The 19697-nt window shown below is 66.7% G+C and overlaps 1 protein-coding gene across 1 annotated transcript; it reads right to left on the bottom strand.

Annotated features, from left to right (window-relative positions):
• Positions 1-2767: 2767 nt before the first annotated feature.
• Positions 2768-19123, bottom strand: LOC136995179 (matrix metalloproteinase-14-like). The gene is made up of 10 exons (XM_067314993.1): positions 19003-19123; positions 16627-16775; positions 15196-15318; positions 14794-15101; positions 13269-13430; positions 11800-11966; positions 10392-10530; positions 9345-9495; positions 7796-7911; positions 2768-4992 (listed from the first exon to the last, which is right to left on the bottom strand). Exons 1-10 carry the CDS (start codon positions 19087-19089, stop codon positions 4613-4615), a joined length of 1782 nt encoding a protein of 593 aa, XP_067171094.1. The 5' UTR covers positions 19090-19123; the 3' UTR covers positions 2768-4612.
• Positions 19124-19697: the final 574 nt, after the last annotated feature.

Below are 19697 nucleotides of genomic sequence, written 5' to 3'. Positions count from 1 at the left end.
CGGACGCCTGGGCCCCTTCCCGGACACCTGGGCCCCTTTCCCGGATGCCTGGGCCCTTTTCCCGGATGCCTGGGCCCCTTCCCCGGACGCCTGGGCCCTTTTCCCGGATGCCTGGGCCCCTTCCCGGACACCTGGGCCCCTTTCCCGGACGCCTGGGCCCTTTTCCCGGATGCCTGGGCCCCTTCCCCGGACGCCTGGGCCCTTTTCCCGGACGCCTGGGCCCTTTTCCCGGATGCCTGAGCCCCTTCCCGGACGCCTGGGCCCCTTCCTGGACACCTGGGTCCCTTCCCGGACACCTGGGCCCCTTCCCGGACACCTGGGCCCTTTCCCCGGACACCTGGGCCCCTTCCCCAGATGCCTGGGCCCCCTGGGTGTGTGGGGATGGGGATGGACCGGGTCTCCCCGAACGCCTGGGCCCCTCATTCTCCCCCCTCCCCCCCCAGGCAGGGCTTCGCCCCCAGCACGGCCGGTTACGGGCCCCTGCGCGACCTCCCGGATTGGTCCTTCGTGGGTGAGAAGCCGCCCGGACGCCTGGGTCCCTCATGGGGGGGGGGGGGGCTCTGCTCCCCCCTCCCCCCCCCCTCGGAGGTGGGGTGGGGGCCGCCCGGACGCCTGGGCCCTGACGCCCCTCTTTCCTCCCCCCCCCCCCAAGATGGTCGTCCGGCTCCGCTGTGGAAGGGACAAATTCGGCGGCTGCAGGAGAATGAGGCCTTTGCAGTGAGTAATGGGGGGGGGCCGGACGCCTGGGCCCCTTCCCCGGACGCCTGGGCCCTTCCCCGGACGCCTGGGCCCCTTCCTGGACACCTGGGCCCCTTCCCGGATGCCTGGGTCCCTCCCCTGGACTCCTGGGCCCTTCTTCCGGACACCTGGGCCCCTTTCCCGGACGCCTGGGCCCCTTTTCCCGGACACCTGGGCCCCTTCCCTGGACGCCTGGGCCCCTTTTCCCGGACACCTGGGCCCCTTCCCTGGACGCCTGGGCCCCTTTTCCCGGACGCCTGGGCCCCTTTTCCGGACACCTGGGCCCCTTTCCCGGACACCTGGGCCCCTTCCCCGGACGCCTGGGCCCCGCTGACTCCCTCCCCCCCCCCCCGGCAGCGGCGGGCGGTGCAGCTGAGCCAGAGCCTGGAGGCGGCAGCGCGGCCGAAGCCCCCCCCGGCCGCCCCCAGCACCCGCCTGCGCCCCAAGGGCTCCCCAGCGCCGCCCAGTAAGAACCAGTGAGGAACCCGGACGCCTGGGCCCCCGCGTGGAGCGACGCCGCCCGGACGCCTGGGCCCGCTGGGGCCGCCCGGACGCCTGGGCCCTTCCTATCAATAAAAAAGCCGCGTTCGATCCTTCTGCTCCAGCGACTGTTGTTTGCGCCCGGACGCCTGGGCCCCCTTGGGCGGGGGGAGGGGGGGGGGGAGAGCGGGGGCCTCCCGGACGCCTGGGCCCCATCACGTGCCGGCCCCTCCCCTCCCCTCCCCTCCCCCCCCCCCCCGCTCCAGATGTGGCCCCGGCGGCGCCAGCTGTGCGGCAACGCTGAGCTCAGCGCTCGGGCGCCCGGCCCAGGCACGCGACCCGCGCCGGCGCCAGCCCGGCCCCTCCCAGCGCCTCCCAGTAACCCCCAGTAACCCCCCCAGTGCCTCCCAGTAACCCCCAGTAACCCCCCCAGTGCCTCCCAGTAACCCCCAGGGCCCCCAGTAGCTCCCTACCCTCTCCCAGTGCCTCCCAGTAACCCCCCAGTGCCTCCCAGTGTCTCCCAGTAGCCCCCAGTCTCGTCCCAGTGCCTCCCAGTAAACCCCCAGCACCTCCCAGTAACCCCCAGTAACCCCCCAGTGTCTCCCAGTAACCCCCAGTGACCCCCCAGTCCCTGCCCAGTAGCCCCCAGGGCCCCCCAGTAGCTCCCTGCCCTCTCCCAGTGCCCCCCAGTACCCCCCCAGTGCCTCCCAGTGCCTCCCAGTAACCCCCCAGTGCCTCCCAGTGTCTCCCAGTAGCCCCCAGTCTCATCCCAATCCCTGCCCAGTAGCCCCCAGGGCCCCCCAGTAGCCCCCTGCCCTCTCCCAGTGCCTCCCAGTAGCTCCCAGTGCCTCCCACTAACCCCCCAGTGCCTCCCAGTAGCCCCCAGTCTCATCCCAGTGCCTCCCAATAACCCCCCAGTGCCTCCCAGTAACCCCCAGTGCCTCCAAGTAGCCCCCAGTTCCCTCCCAGTAACTGCCAGACCCCTCCAGTTCCCTCCCAGTAGCCCCCAGCACGGCGGCAGCCTCCTTTCCGGGCCTTTCTTTATTAATTATTATTAATTAATTATTAATTATTAACTCGTCCGTGTCCTGGGGGAGGGGGGAGGGGTCTCTCCCCTCCCGCCCCCCTCCCCCTCCCACCCCCCCACCCCCCCCCGGGGGTTCGCGGGGGGCCCAGGCGTCCGGGGCGGCCCCTCCCCCCCCCAAGTCCCGCCCAGCAGGATGGGGGAGGGGGGGGGTCGGGCCCCTCCGAAACCCCCCCGAAAAAAATCCCCGAAAACGGTAAAAAAAACCCAACCCAAATAACCCCCAAAATCCCCCCTAAAACTCCCCCCGCGCCCCTATGTACAGCGGGCCCCGCCCCTCATTTGCATAGCCCCACCCACCCATCCCATTTGCATAGCTCGGTCGGCCCCGCCCCCTTCGTTTGCATAGGCCTCGTTTGCGTAGGCAGCCCCGCCCCCTTTCCCCCTGCCCACCTCGGCCCCGCCCCCATGCCCGGAGCCAGCCAATCGGGGGGCCTCCGCTCTACAGATGGCCCCGCCCCCTTCTGTGGTGGGAGGGGGTGGGTGGGTGGGCGGGGCTTGGGGGAGGGTCACGTGACCTGCAGCTCCTCCCCCTCCTCCTGGCCCTGCAGGGGGGGTGTGGCTCCCGCATCGGCTCCGCCCACACCTCCTCAAGCGGGCGGGGCTGACCTCTGACCTTTCCCAGCGAGGTCAGAGGCGGGGCCGGGGGGGCAGGGTCATGACCCCTCCCCCCCCCAACCTGGGCGCGCCCAGCGCGGCTCCCAGGGGGGAGGAGGAGGAGGAAGGGGGCGGGGTCAGGGGGAAGCCCCGCCCACCCTCACACGTGGGTGCAGGGAGGGGGGCGTGGCCCCCTCACCGGCCCCGCCCAGAGCACCATAAGGAAGGGGAGGGCGGGGCCAAGCCAGGCCCCACCCCCTGCTTTCCTGCAAAGGGGGGCGGGGCCTCCAAGTGGGAGGGGGCCTCCTGGGGGCGTGGCCACCAGGAACCCAGGCAGAGCCCCCCCCCCCCCGGATGCGGCAGAGGGGCTGTGGGTGGGAGGGGCCTCCCCAGGTGGGGGCGTGGGGGCGTGGCTTATGCAGGGGCGTGTCCCCCATTGCGGGTGTGGCTCCAGGTGGGGGCGTGGCCTCCTTGGGGGGTGTGGCCATGGCCACAGTCCCCCTCCTTGGGGGGATATGTGGCCACCTTGGGGGCGTGTCCACCCTTGTGGGTGTGGTCTCCCTGTGGGCGTGGCTCAATAGGGGGCGTGTCCACCCTTGTGGGTGTGGCCACCAGGCTCCCATGGGCCACCCAAGGGCTGTGGGAGGGGCCATGCCCAGGAGGGAGCAGAGCAACCACAACAGGGGGCAGCAGCCCCATCCTGGGAAGGAAGGAGGCAGGGGAAGAGGCAGGGGGGGCGTGGCCTGGGTGGTGGACGTGGCTCCATGGGGGCGTGGCCTCCTCGTGGGGGCGTGGCCACCAGGTCCCCCACCTGGAGCAGAGCAACCACAAGAGGAGGCAGCCCCAGTCCAAGAAGGAAGGAGGCAGGGGAAGGGGCAGGAGGGGGGCTTGGCCTGATCTGGGGCGTGTCCTTGTGGGAGTGGCCTCCTGGGGGAGTGGCCTCCTCCGGGGGGGCGTGGCCACCAGGTCCCCCACCTGGAGCAGAGCAACCACAACAAGCGGGCAGCCCCAGTCCAAGAAGGAAGGAGGCAGGGGAAGGGGCAGGAGGGGGGCGTGTCCTGATATGGGGCGTGTCCTTGTGGGAGTGGCCTCCGGGGTGGGCGTGGCCACCAGGTCCCCCACCTGGAGCAGAGCAACCACAACAAGGGGGCAGCCCCAGTCCAGGAAGGAAGGAGGCAGGGGAAGAGGCAGGAGGGATGGGGGCGTGGCCTTGTGGGAGTGGCCTCCTGGGGGCGTGGCCACCGGGCTTCCACCTGGAGCAAAGCAACCACAACAAGGGGGCAGCCCCAGTCCAGGAAGGAAAGAGGCAGGGGAAGGGGCAGGGGAAGGGGCAGGAAGGGGGGTGTGGCCTGTGATGTGGGCGTGTCCATTTGAGAGGTGGGCGTGTCCTTGTGGGAGTGTCCTCCTGGGGGTGTGGCCACCGGGTCCCCCACCTGGAGCAGAGCAGCCACAACAGGGGGGGCAGCAACCCCATCCCAGGAAGGAAGAGGCAGGAGGGGGCGTGGCCTTTGTGGTGGGTGTATCCACCCTTGTGGGCGTGGCCTCCTCGTGGGGGCGTGGCCACCGGGATCCCAACCTGGAGCAGAGCAGCCACAACGGGGGGGGCAGTAACCCCATCGCAGGAAGGAAGGAGGCAGGGGAAGAGGCAGGAGGGAGGAGGGCGTGGCCTGGGAGGTGTGAGGGGCGTGGCTGAGGGCAGAAGGGGGGGCGTGGCTAGACGCGCGGCAGCAGGGAGCGCTGGCAGTGGAGCAGGCGCTTGGGGGGCCCGCGGCGGCGGCAGAGCAAAGCCCCGACCGCCAGCCCCCCGGCTGCCAACACCAACGCCAGGGGCAGGGCCACGGCGCCCGGCCCGGACCCCACCTCGATGACGATGACCTCGGTGTCCCCACCGCCGCCACCGCCACCGCCCGGCGGTGGGGTGACGTCCCCGTCGTCCCCGCCACCGTGGGGCTCGTCGTCGTCGCCGCCGCCCCCCCGGCGGCCCCCGCAGCCCAGCCAGTCCCGCAGCACCGATTTGGGGTAACCCGGGGCCACCCGCAGCTGCTGGTTGTCGAACTGCCAGTAGCGGCCGCCCTTGTAGAAGTAGGTGAAGGCTGTGGGGTGGGACGTGGGGTGGGACGTGGGGTGGGGTGGAGGTGTGTGTGGGGGGGGACGGGGGTATGGAGGGATGTGGGGAGATGTGGGGGTCGTGGAGTGCGTGGGGGTCACAGGGACATGGGGGTCGTGGGGACATGGGGGACATGGAGGACATGGGGGTATGGAGGGATGTGGAGGACATGGGGTTCATGGAGGACATGGGGGTACGGAGGGATGTGGTAGGACATGGGGGTCATGAAGGACATGGGGGTCATGGAGGACATGGGGACACGGAGGGATGTGGTAGGACATGGAGGACATGAGGACATGGGGGTCATGGAGGACATGGGGACACGGAGGGATGTGGTAGGACATGGGGGTCATGGAGGACATGGGGGTCATGGAGGACATGGGGACACGGAGGGATGTGGTAGGACATGGGGGTCATGGAGGACATGGGGACACGGAGGGATGTGGTAGGACATGGGGGTCATGGAGGACATGGGGACACGGAGGGAGGTGGTAGGACATGGGGGTCATGGAGGATATGGGGACACGGAGGGATGTGGTAGGACATGGGGGTCATGAAGGACATGGGGACATGGAGGGATGTGGTAGGACATGGGGGGTCATGGAGGACATGGGGACACGGAGGGATGTGGTAGGACATGGGGGGTCATGGAGGACATGGGGACACGGAGGGATGTGGTAGGACATGGGGGTCATGGAGGACATGGGGACACGGAGGGATGTGGTAGGACATGGGGGTCATGGAGGACATGGGGACACGGAGGGATGTGGTAGGACATGGGGGTCATGGAGGACATGGGGACACGGAGGGATGTGGTAGGACATGGGGGTCATGGAGGACATGGGGACACGGAGGGATGTGGTAGGACATGGGGGTCATGGAGGACATGGGGGGTCATGGAGGACATGGGGACACAGAGGGATGTGGTAGGACATGGGGGTCATGGAGGACATGGGGACACGGAGGGATGTGGTAGGACATGGGGGTCATGGAGGACATGGGGACACGGAGGGATGTGGTAGGACATGGGGGTCATGGAGGACATGGGGGGTCATGGAGGACATGGGGACACGGAGGGATGTGGTAGGACATGGGGGTCATGGAGGACATGGGGGGTCATGGAGGACATGGGGACACGGAGGGATGTGGTAGGACATGGGGGTCATGGAGGACATGGGGACATAGAGGGATGTGGTAGGACATGGGGGTCATGGAGGACATGGGGACATAGAGGGATGTGGTAGGACATGGGGGTCATGGAGGACATGGGGACACGGAGGGATGTGGTAGGACATGGGGGTCATGGAGGACATGGGGGTCATGAAGGACATGGGGACACGGAGGGATGTGGTAGGACATGGGGGTCATGGAGGACATGGGGACATGGAGGGATGTGGTAGGACATGGGGGGTCATGGAGGACATGGGGACATGGAGGGATGTGGTAGGACATGGGGGTCATGGAGGACATGGGGACACGGAGGGATGTGGTAGGACATGGGGGTCATGGAGGACATGGGGACATGGAGGGAGGTGGTAGGACATGGGGGTCATGGAGGACATGGGGACACGGAGGGATGTGGTAGGACATGGGGGTCATGGAGGACATGGGGACACGGAGGGATGTGGTAGGACATGGGGATCATGGAGGACATGGGGACACGGAGGGAGGTGGTAGGACATGGGGGGTCATGGAGGACATGGGGACACAGAGGGATGTGGTAGGACATGGGGGTCATGGAGGACATGGGGACACGGAGGGATGTGGTAGGACATGGGGGTCATGGAGGACATGGGGACATGGAGGGATGTGGTAGGACATGGGGGTCATGGAGGACATGGGGACATAGAGGGATGTGGTAGGACATGGGGGTCATGGAGGACATGGGGACATGGAGGGAGGTGGTAGGACATGGGGGTCATGGAGGACATGGGGACACAGAGGGATGTGGTAGGACATGGGGGTCATGGAGGACATGGGGACACGGAGGGATGTGGTAGGACATGGGGGTCATGGAGGACATGGGGACATGGAGGGATGTGGTAGGACATGGGGGTCATGGAGGACATGGGGACATAGAGGGATGTGGTAGGACATGGGGGTCATGGAGGACATGGGGACATGGAGGGAGGTGGTAGGACATGGGGGTCATGGAGGACATGGGGGACATGGAGGACATGAGGACATGGAGGGATGTGGGAGGACATGGGGGGTCATGGAGGACATGGGGACATGGAGGGATGTGGTAGGACATGGGGGTCATGGAGGACATGGGGACACGGAGGGATGTGGTAGGACATGGGGGTCATGGAGGACATGGGGACATGGAGGGAGGTGGTAGGACATGGGGGTCATGGAGGACATGGGGACACGGAGGGATGTGGTAGGACATGGGGGTCATGGAGGACATGGGGACACGGAGGGATGTGGTAGGACATGGGGGTCATGGAGGACATGTGGACATGGAGGGATGTGGTAGGACATGGGGACACGGAGGGATGTGGTAGGACATGGGGGTCATGAAGGACATGGGGGACATGGAGGACATGAGGACATGGGGGACATGGACATGGAGGGACAGAGAAGAAGAAGGACATGGGGGGACATGGAGGGACATGGGGGGCACAGGGGGGCAGGGAGAGAAGAGAGATGCCGGTTAGGACACAGCGTTGTCCCCCCAATGTCCCCCCACGTCCACCACGTCCCTGATGCCCCCCCATGCCCACGTCCTCCACGTCCCCCCCATGTCCCTGATGTCCCCCACGTCCCCTCCACCCCGCGTCCCTCACCGTCGTCGGAGCCCATGAAGGCGCCGCGGGGGGACTCGGGGACGCCGCCCCACACCTCGATGCCCTTGGGGTAGTCGGGGTCCACGGAGCGGGTGTCCTCGTTGAAGCGGTAGTACCTGCCGCGACGCGACGTCACCCGGGGCGCCGTGACGTCACCCGAGGCGCCGTGACGTCACCCGGGGGCGCGAGGACGGGGACATCACCCAGGACATGGGGATGGGGGTGTCGCGTGGGACACGGGGATGGGGAACGTCACGTGGGACACGGGGGCGGGGAGGTGCCACCAGGCTCTGGGGGCCCTGGGGAGGTGGCAGGAGGCCCTGGTTGACCCATAGAGGTGGCAGGAGACCCAGGTTGACCCAGGAAGGTGGCAGGGAGGTGGCAGGAGGTGGCAGGGAGGTGGCAGGAGGTCCTGGTTGACCCATAGAGGTGGCAGGAGACCCAGGTTGACCCAGGAAGGTGGCAGGGAGTTGGCAGGAGGTGGCAGGAGGTGACGAGGAGGTGGCAGGAGGTCCTGGTTGACCCAGGAAGGTGGCAGAAAGGTGGCGGGGAGGTGACAGGGAGGTGGCAGGAGACCCAGGTTGACCCAGGAAGGTGGCAGGGAGGTGGCAGGAGGTGGCAGGAGGTGACGGGGAGGTGGCAGGAGGTCCTGGTTGACCCACGGAGGTGGCAGGAGACCCCGGTTGACCCAGGAAGGTGGCAGGGAGGTGGCAGGAGGTGGCAGAAGGTCCTGATTGACCCAGGAAGGTGGCAGGGAGGTGGCAGGGAGTTGGCAGGAGGTGGCAGGAGGCCCCGGTTGACCCAGGAAGGTGGCAGGGAGTTGGCAGGAGGTGGCAGGAGGTGGCAGGAGGTGGCAGGGAGGTGGCAGGAGGTGGCAGGAGGTCCTGGTTGACCCAGCAAGGTGGCAGGGAGGTGGCAGGGAGGTGGCAGGAGGTGGCAGGAGGTGGCAGGAGGTGGCAGGGAGGTGGCAGGAGGTCGTGGTTGACCCAGGAAGGTGGCAGGAGGCCCCAGTTGACCCAGGAAGGTGGCAGGGAGTTGGCAGGAGGTGGCAGAAGGTCCTGATTGACCCAGGAAGGTGGCAGGGAGGTGGCAGGGAGTTGGCAGGAGGTGGCAGGAGGTGGCAGGAGGTCCTGGTTGACCCAGGAAGGTGGCAGGGAGTTGGCAGGAGGTGGCAGGGAGGTGGCAGGAGGTGGCAGGAGGTCCTGATTGACCCAGCAAGGTGGCAGGGAGGTGGCAGGGAGGTGGCAGGAGGTCCTGGTTGACCCAGGAAGGCGGCAGGGAGTTGGCAGGAGGTGGCAGGGAGGTGGCAGGAGGTCTTGATTGACCCAGGAAGGTGGCAGGGAGGTGGCAGGAGGTGGCAGGAGGTCCTGATTGACCCAGCAAGGTGGCAGGGAGGTGGCAGGAGGTGGCAGGAGGTCCTGATTGACCCAGGAAGGTGGCAGGGAGGTGGCAGGAGGTGGCAGGAGGTCCTGATTGACCCAGGAAGGTGGCAGGGAGGTGGCAGGAGGTGGCAGGGAGGTGGCAGGGAGGTGACGGGGAGGCCACCTACTTGTTGCCGCGGAAGAAGTAGGTCTTGCCGCTGGGCAGCCAGAGGAGGGCGGCGTCGATGCGGTCGGTGGGGACGCCCCGGCCCAGCTCGCGCAGCGGCCGCGGGTAGCCGGGCTCCAGCGCCGCCTCGTCGAACACCCAGTGCCTGTCCCCTGCGCCCGCCCGCGTCACCGGCGAGGGGACGGGCCACCCCCCCACCACCACCACCACCGCCACCACCCTCAGGTGGCCCCAGCTGGCTGCCCGTCATGGTGGCCCCAGCACCGTGTCCCCAGCACCATCCCGTGGTCCTGGCCTCACGTTCTTCATCGCTGTGTCCTCACCCCTGTGTCCCCGACACTGTCCCCACGTCCCCATCTCCATGTCCTTGGTCCCTTCCCCATGTCTTCGTCCCCATGTCCCCATGCCCACGTCCCCATCTCCATGGCCTTGGTCCCTTCCCCATGTCCTCATCCCCATCCCCATATCTCCATCCCCATGTCCCCACCTTCATTCCCATGTCCCCATCCCCATGTCTCCATCTCCATGTCCTTGGTCCCTTCCCCACGACCTCATCCCCATCTCCATATCTCCATCCCCATGTCCCCATCTCCATGTCCTTGTTCCCTTCCTCATGTCCCTATCTCCATCCCCATGTCCCCACCTTCATCCCCATGTCCCCCTCCCCATGACCCCATCCCCATGTCTCCATCTCCATGTCCTTGGTCCCTTCCCCACGTCCCCATCTCCATCCCCATGTTCTTACCTTCATCCCCATGTCTCCATCAGCACATCTCCATCCCCATGTCCCCCTCCACACGTCCCCATCTCCAGCCCCATGTCCCCCTCCCCATGACCCCATTCCCCATGTCCCCACCTCCATGTCCTTGGTCCCTTCCCCATGTCCCCATCTCCATGTCTCCATCCCCAAGTCCCCATCTCCAGCCCCACGTCCCCATCTCCATCCACGTCCCCATGTCTCCATCCCCATGACCTCATCCTCCCGTCTCCATCCCCACAGCCCCATCCCCGTCCCCGCGTCCCGCGTCCCCCACGTCCCCGCCGGTACCTTTGAAGAAGACGAACTTGCCGTCCTTCCTCTCGTAGGCGGTGCTGATGCTGCCCGGGAGCCCCACCCAGAAGTGCCCGATGGGCAGCGGGTAGCCGTCCATCACCCGCCGGTCCCGCACGCGCCAGAACCACCGCTCCTGCCACCGCCGCGCGGACGTCACCGTCGCCGCCACCGCCACGGGGACGGACGGACGGACGGGGACGGCGCCGGCCCCACCACCGCCCCGAGGAGGCCGGGGATGTCCCCATCCCTGTCCCGGGGATGCCCCTGTCCCCATCTCCATCCCCATGTTCCCATCTCCATCCACGTCCCTATCTCCATCCCCATGTGTCCATCCCCATGTCCCCATCTCCATCCCCACGTCCTCATCTCCATGTCCCCATCTCCATCCCCATGTCCCCATCTCCATCCCCACGTCCTCATCCCCATGTCACCATCTCCATCCCCATGTCCTCATCTCCATGGCTCCGTCCCCATGTCCCCGTCCCCCTTCCCATGTCCTTATCCCCATGTTCCCATCTCCATCCACGTCCCTATCTCCATCCCCATGTCCCCGTCTCCATGTCCCCATCTCCATCCCCATGTCCCCATCTCCATCCCCATGTCCTCATCTCCGTGGCTCCGTCCCCATGTCCCCGTCCCCCTTCCCATGTCCTTATCCCCATGTTCCCATCTCCATCCACATCCCTATCTCCATCCCCATGTCCCCGTCTCCATGTCCCCATCTCCATCCCCATGTTCCCATCCCCATGTCTCCATCCCCATGTCACCATCTCCATCCCCATGTCCTCATCTCCATGGCTCCGTCCCCATGTCCCCGTCCCCCTTCCCATGTCCTTATCCCCATGTTCCCATCTCCATCCACATCCCTATCTCCATCCCCATGTCCCCGTCTCCATGTCCCCATCTCTATCCCCATGTCCCCATCTCCATGGCTCCATCCCCCTTCCCACGTCTTCATCTCCATGTCTCCATCTCCATCCCCATGTCCTCATCTCCATGGCTCCATCCCCATGTCCCCATCCCACTTCCCATGTCCTTAACCCTATGTTCCCATCTCCATCCATGTCCCTATCTCCATCCCCATGTCTCCATCCCCACGTCTCCATCTCCAGCCCCATGTCCCCATCTCTATGTCTCCATCCCAATGTCCCTGTCCCCCTTCCCACATCCTCATCCCCATGTCCCCATTTCCATGTCTCCATTCCCATGTCCCCATCTCCATCCCCACGTCCCCATCTCCAGCCCCATCTCATCTCCGTCCCCACATCCCCCTTTCCATCCCCACATCCCAATCTCCATCCCCATGTCTCCATCCCCACGTCCCCATCTCCATGTCCCCATCCCCACGTCCCCAACCCCACGTCCCTGTCCCCGTCCTCGCGTCCCTCCCGCCCCACCCCACCTTGAAGACAAACATCTCCCCGCGGAGCATGGCGATGGTGTCGAAGTTGCCATCGCAGATGCGGGGGCCGTAGGGGGGCCCGGGGGGCCGGTCGGGGCCGTGGGGCCGGGCCGTGGTGCGGGGGTGACCCGGGGGCGCCCGGCTGGGCCCCGTCCCCGTCCCGCTGCCTGCGGGGACACCGGCAGCACCCGGGGTTGGAAGGGGGACACGGGGCGCCGGGACATCACCGGAGCATGGTGACAGGGTCCAGGAGAGGGACGCGGGGGGCAAGGACGCCATTGGGGACGTGGTGGGACGTGGTGGGACGGGGATGGGGAGAAGGTCACGGGGACGGGGACAGGGATACTGGGATGGGGACAAAGATACTGGGATGGGGACAGGGATACTGGGACGGGGACAAGGATACTGGGACAGGGACAGGGACACTGGGATGGGGACAAGGATATTGGGATGGGAGCAAGGACACCAGGATGGGGACAAGGACACTGGGAGAGGGACAAGGATACTGGGACAGGAACAAGGACACCAGGATGGGGGCAAGGATGTTGGGATGGGGACAAGGATACTGGGACAGGGACAAGGATATTGGGATGGGGAGAAGGACACCAGGATGGGGACAAGGACACCAGGACAGGGATACTGGGACGGGGACAGGGATACTGGGACGGGGACAAGGATACTGGGATGGGAACAAGGACACCAGGATGGGGACAAGGACACCAGGACAGGGATACTGGGACGGGGACAGGGATACTGGGACGGGGACAAGGGTGGTGGGACGGGGACAAGGACACCAGGATGGGGACAAGGATACTGGGATGGGGACAGGGATACTGGGATGAGGACAAGGATATTGGGATGGGGAGAAGGACACCAGGATGGGGACAAGGATATTGGGAGGGGACAAGGATACTGGGACGGGGACAAGGATATTGGGATGGGAACAAGGACACCAGGATGGGGACAAGGATACTGCGATGGGAACAAGGAAACTGGGATGGGGACAAGGACACCAAGATGGGGACAGGGATACTGGGATGGGGACAAGGATACTGGGACAGGGACAAGGACACCAGGATGGGGACAAGGATACTGGGACGGCGACAGGGACACTGGGATGGGAACAAGGACACCAGGATGGGGACAAGGATACTGGGACAGGGACAGGGATACTGGGACGGGGACAAGGATACTGGGACAGGGACAAGGACACCAGGAGGGGCACAGGGATACTGGGATGGGGACAAGGATACTGGGACAGGGACAAGGACATGGGGACGGGGACAGGGACACCAGGACGGGAACGAGGACACCAAGGATGAGGCCGTGGGGACGGAGAAAGGGACATGGGGACTCGATTATGGAGGCAGGGAGACGGGGACAGGGATGGCAACCGGTTAGGGGGACAAGGATGGGGAGGGGACCGCGGGGACAGGGACGGGGACGTTGGGGACACGGGGGGGCCGGACCGTAGAGCTGCTGGATGCCGCGGCGGTCGTCGTCGGGCAGGACGAAGGCCTCCGTGTCCATCCACTGGTAGAAGGGGGCCATGATGGCCGAGGGGTCGCTGGAGTGCTCCAGCCCCAGCGCGTGGCCCAGCTCGTGCACCGCCACCAGGAAGAGGTCGTTGCCTGTCGGGGGGGGACTCGGGGGTCACTGGGGTCCGGGGAGGGGACGCGGGGGGTGGGAGGGGGTGACAGGAGGGCCCTGTGGACCCGATTGGGCTGAGGACACCTCTATGTCCCCGATTGGGCCAAGGATGGCCAGGATTGGGCCGAGGAAGGTCCCAAGTCCCCGATTGGGCCGAGGATGGTCCAGAATTGGGCCGAGGACTGTCCCATGTCCCCGATTGGGCCGAGGACACCTCTACGTCCCCGATTGGGCCAAGGACGGCCGGGATTGGGACGAGAACACTTCTATGTCCCGGATTGGGCCGAGGATGACCAGGATTGGGCCGAGGACACCTCTACGTCCCCAATTGGGCCAAGAACAGCCAGGATTGGGCCGAGGACACCTCTACGTCCCTGATAGGGCCAAGGACAGCCCAGATTGGGCCGAGGACACCTCTACATCCCTGATTGGGCCAAGAACGGCCCAGGATTGGGCCAAGGACACCTCTATGTCCCCAATTGGGCCGAGGATGGTCCAGAATTGGCCCGAGGATGGTCCCATGTCCCTGATTGGGCTGAGGACACCTCTACGTCCCCGATTGGGCTGAGGATGGCCAGGATTGGGCCAAGGACACCTCTATGTCCCCGATTGGGCCAAGGATGGCCCAGATTGGGCCGAGGATGGTCCAGAATTGGCCCGAGGATGGTCCCATGTCCCTGATTGGGCCGAGGACACCTCTACGTCCCCGATTGGGCTGAGGATGGCCAGGATTGGGCCAAGGACACCTCTATGTCCCCGATTGGGCCAAGAACAACCCAGGATTGGGCCGAGGACACTGCTATGGACCTCATTGGACTGAGGACAGCTGAGATTGGGCCGAGGACACCTCCATGTCCCCAGTTGGGCCAAGGACAGCCCAGGATTGGGCTGAGGACACCTCTATGTCCCTGATTGGGCTAAGAACAGCCCGTGATTGGGCCAAGGACACCTCTACGTCCCCGATTGGGCCAAGGATGGCTGGGATTGGGCCGAGGACACCTCTACAGCCCTGATTGGGCCAAGGACAGCCAGGATTGGGCCGAGAACACCTCCATGTCCCCGATTGGGCCGAGAACAACCAAGGATTGGGCCGAGGATGTCTCTATGTCCCTGACTGGGCCAAGGATGGCCCAGATTGGGTTGAGGACACCTCTACATCCCTGATTGGGCCAAGGACAGCCAGAATTGGGCCGAGGACGTCTCCATGTCCCCAACTGGGCCAAGAACAGCCAGGATTGGGCCGAGGACACCTCCACGTCCCCGATTGGGCCGAGGATGGCCCAGGATTGGGCTGAGGACACCTCTACGTCCCCTCCGTCCCCTCCCCGGGCCGCCCCCGCTCACCGCTGAGGTCGTCGTTGCGGGCGGTCCAGGGCTCGGCGCCGTCGAAGTGGGTGTCGCCACCGATGTGGGGCCCGGGGAAGTAGGCGTGGGCCAGGAAGCCGCCCTCGCCGTCGAAGGGGGTGCTGTCGCCGTGGAAGCCCTCGGCGAAGAAGATCATGATGTCCGCCTGCGGGGCCCGGCCCTGCCGCACCTCCCCGTAGGGCACCTCCCGGAAGCGCAGCGGGGTCACCGCGGCCCACACCGCGAAGGCCCGCCGGATGGCCCCGAACGTGCCGGCCTCCCCCACCTTCGGCGTGTAGTTCTGGATGCTGCCGGTGGTGGAGACCCCCCCGCCGTGAGTACCACGTCCTCGACCCGACCCGGCCCGGCCCCACCCCACGCCCCGGCCGCCCGTGGCCTCACCAGAAGGTGATCTCCTGGTGCTCCCACTTCATGCCCTGGATGGCGTAGCGCCGGCGCCGCACGTTGGCCTTGATCTCCGCCCCGAACTTATCCGGGACGCCGCAGCGGGGACGTCGCATGGCCCTGGAGGTCGGGGGGGGGGGTGTTGGGGGGGGGGGGCTCAGAGCGGGGTACGACCCCTTCCACCCCCACCCCGACCCAGCCCGGGGGTGGTGTCGGCCCCAACGGGGACATTGGGGAGGGTTGGAGGTCCTAGAAACCTGGTTGGAGGACCTAGAACCCCAGTGGGAGGACCTAGAACCCCAGCTGGAGGACCCTGAGATACAGCTGGAGGACCTAGAACCCCAGCTGGAGGACCCTGAGACCCAGCTGGAGGACCTAGAACCCCAGTTGGAGAACCTAGAACCCCAGTTGGAGGACCTAGAAACCCAGCTGGAGGACCTAGAGCCCAGATATCCTCCATCACGGAGGACCTAGAACCCAAAGAGCCTTGGCAGTGGTTGGAGGACCGACAACCCCACCGTGGTTGGGGATGGTTGGAGGACTTGTGCCCCCTCCCCCACTACTGCTGGAGATGGTGGGAGGACTGACAACCCCACTTCTGTCGGTGGTGGTTGGAGGACCCACAACCCCACTTGCCATCGGTGGTGATTGGAGGACTTAAGCCCCCACTTCCGTCGGGGATGGTTGGAGGACCTACAGCCCTACCGCTCTGGGTGGTGCTTGGAGGACCTCCAACCCCACTTCCATGGGGGATGGCTGGAGGACCTCCAACCCCACTGCTGTTTGCGGTGCTCGGAGGACCTACACCCCCACTTCTATGGGTGCTTGGAAGCACCTACAACCCCACTTCCATCAGGGATGGCTGAAGGACCTCCAACCCCACTGCCACTCATGGTGCTTGGAGGACCTTCACCCCCCACTTATATGGGTGCTTGAAGAACCTACAACCCCACTCCCATCAGTGGTTCTTGGAGGACGTCCGACGCCACTTCCATGGGGGATGGCTGGAGGACCTCCAACCCCACATCCATTGGTGGTTCTCGGAGAACCTCCAACCCCAAATCTATTGGTGGTTCTTGGAGGACCTCCAACCCCACATCCATCCGTGGTTCTCAGAGGACCTCCAACCCCACCTCCATGGGGGACGGCTGGAGGACCTCCAACCTCACATCTATTGGTGGTTCTTGGAGGGCCTAGACCCTCCCAATTCTATGGGTGCTTGGAGGACCTCCAACCCCACTTCCATGGGGGATGTCTGGAGGACCTCCAACCCCACATCCATCCATGGTTCTTGGAGGACCACCAACCCCACATCCATCCATGGTTCTTGGAGGACCTCCAACCCCACTTCCATGGGGGGCTTCCCGAGGGACCCTCTGCCCCCCGGGACCAGCCCGGACGCCCCGCACGGGCGCAGCGGGGACTCACTTGAGGGTGTCGGGGTCGGCGGTGCCGGTGACGGCGAGCCCGTAGAAGCGCTGCATGGCGGCGAGGGCGGCCGAGAGCGACTGAGGCGAGCGCTGCGTGTGGGTGCGCAGGTCGCCGGGGGGCAGGTAGCCGTATTGCTGCAGCCAGGCCTGCGGCCGCGGGGGCAGGAACGGGACGCGGCGTCGGCATCGTCGGGTCCCATCCCGTCCGTCCGTCCCCACATCCGCGTTCCCGAATTATCCCCTCCCCGCGGCCGCAAACCGCCTCCCGGGATGGCAACCGGCAATTACCGCCCCCGCGCGCGTCCCGTGACCGCTCTCCCCCCCCTTTCTTCGTCCCTCTCCCTCCTCCTCCTCTTCCCCGTGACTCGTCCGTCTGTCCCGCCTCCCCCATTCCCGATCCCCCCCCGCCTTTCCCCATTTCCCGGTCCCAGGTCGCAGTTGGGTTCCCGGGGATGCCGGGGCCCCCTCTGGTCTTGGCCCGGACGCCTGGGCCCCCCCTCGCCGGCAGAGGGAGGGAGGGAGGGAGGCGGCTTGGCAGAGGGAGGGATGGAAAGTTGGACGGAGGGAGGAGGGAGGGGGGGGAGCGGGGGAGGGAGGGGGGGTGGGGAGGGACGGACGGACGGATGGATGGATGGAGGGACAGATGGAGAGATGGATGGAGAGATGGATGGAGACATGGAGAGATGGATGGAGGAATGGATGAAGAGATGGATGGACAGAGGGATGGATGGAGAGATGGATGGAGAGATGGTTGGAGGAATAGAGGGATGGATGGAGAGATGGAGGAACAGATGGAGAGATGGACAGAGCGATGGACAGAGCGATGGACGGAGAGATGGACGGAGAGATGGATGGAGGAATAGATGGACACAGAGATGGGGGAACGGATGGAGGAATGGGCAGAAGGATGGATGGACAGAGGGATGGAGGAGTAGATGGAGAGATGGACAGAAGGATGGATGGAGGAACAGATGGACGGAGGCATGGAGGGATGGATGGAGAGATGGACAGAGAGGTGGACAGAGGAATAGACAGACAGATGGACGGAGAGATGGGGGGATGAGACGGAGAGATGGACGCAGGGACGGAGGGATGGATCGAGGGACAGACGGAGAGATGGAGGGATGGACGACGGGATGGACGGAGGGGTGCCGAGACAGCCGGAGAGCGGGACAGACAGAAGGACGGACGGAGACGGGTGGAGGAATTTACCCCCCCCCTCCTCCTCCTCCTCCGGCATCCGGAAGAGCGAAAGACGGGAAAAACGGAGGAGTGCGGGGGGGGGGAGGGGAGGGCCTGGAAAAAGCCCGGGCGGAGGAAGAGGAAGGAGGGAAGGGGGAAACGTGGCCGGCGGAGGAGTGCGGGGCGGGGGGGGGGGAAGGCGGGAACAAAGGAAGGGACGAGCTGGCGGGGCGGCCCGGACGCCTGGGCCCCTCGGAGGGGTCGCCCATCCCGGACGCCTGGGCCCCCTGGTTGGGGGTGGTGTGTGTGTGTGTGGGGGGGAAACGAGGGATCCCCGGACGCCTGGGCCCCTCGGAGGGCTCCGAGTTCCCCTCCGCCCTCAACCCCGGACGCCTGGGCCCCTCTGAGGAGTGTCCCGTCCCGGACTCCTGGGCCCCCTGGTTGGGGGTGAAGGGGGGAAACGAGGGATCCCCGGACGCCTGGGCCCCTCGGAGAACTCCGATTCCCCCAGCCCGGACGCCTGGGTCCCGCTGAGGAGTTTAGGGCCACCCGGACTCCTGGGTCCGCTCGGGGATCGGGTCTGCCCGGACGCCTGGGCCCCCCCTGACAGCCCAGAGGCCCCCGGACGCCTGGGTCCCTCCCGCCGAGGGCTCAGAGTCCCACTCGGACACCTGGGTCCGCTCGGAGATCAGATCTGCCCGGACACCTGGGCCCCCTCGAGGGCTCAGAGTCCACCCGGACTCCTGGGTCCGCTCGGGGATCAGGGCTGTCCGGACGCCTGGGCCCCCCGAGAGCGGGCTGAAGTCCCCGGACGCCTGGGCCCCCCCAGGAGGGGGCTGAAACCCCCGGACGCCTGGGCCCCTCGGGAGGGGGGTTGCAGCCCCCGGACGCCTGGGCCCCCCGAGAGCGGGCTGAAGTCCCCGGACGCCTGGGCCCCCCCAGGAAGGGGCTGAAACCCCCGGACACCTGGGCCCCTCGGGAGGGGGGTTGCAGCCCCCGGACGCCTGGGCCCCCCGAGAGCGGGCTGAAGTCCCCGGACGCCTGGGCCCCCCCAGGAAGGGGCTGAAACCCCCGGACACCTGGGCCCCCCCAGGAGGGGGCTGAAGCTCCCGAACTCCTGGGCCCCCTGGGAGGGGGTTGAAACCCCCGGACGCCTGGGCCCCTCGGGGGAGGGGGGGGGGGCGGGTCTCACCTCGGGGCTGAAGCGGGGCTGGGGGGCGGCGGGCGGCGGCAGGGCGCCGAGCAGCAACGGCAGCAGCAGCGGCGCCGTCGGGGACATGGTGGCGGGGCCGCGGCCGCTGCTCTGGACGGCGCCGGGCGGCGCCGGGCGAAGGCACCGGGGGGGCGGCGCCGTCGGGGGGGGGGGGTGAGGGGGGGGGCGCCCCTGCCGGCCGCGGGCGGCGCTGCACTGAGGGGGGGGCGGAGGAGGGGGGGCAGGACGCCTGGGTCCCTCCAACAAGGGGGATTGGCCCGGACGCCTGGGCCCCTCGATGATGGGGTGTTCCGGACGCCTGGGCCCCTTCCTGACGATGGGGTGTCCCAGACACTTGGGTTGTCCATGGAGGGGGGGTGTCCCGGACGCCTGGGTCCCCTCGATGGGTGACTGGCCCGGATGCCAGGGCCCCTCCAACAACGGGGCATCCCGGACCCCTGGGCCCCCTCCTCCGTGGGGTTGGAGCTATCCCGGACACCTGGGCCCCCGCAACAACGGGGTGTCCCAGACACCTGGGTCCCTGGGGGGTTGGGGGTGGGGGGTGGGTTATGGGGGTCTCCCGGACGCCTGGGCCCCCCGGTGTGTGTTTGGGGGGGGGGGGACGGGGTGGCCAGACGGGTGGGGGAGGGGCGGCAGGATGTGGCTCCGTCGGGCCCCGCTCAGCACTTTTCCCC

The sequence above is a fragment of the Apteryx mantelli genome, chromosome 39 (assembly GCF_036417845.1).
Source record: "Apteryx mantelli isolate bAptMan1 chromosome 39, bAptMan1.hap1, whole genome shotgun sequence".
NCBI lineage: Eukaryota > Metazoa > Chordata > Aves > Apterygiformes > Apterygidae > Apteryx > Apteryx mantelli.
This window is presented reverse-complemented; position numbering and strand designations above follow the sequence as displayed.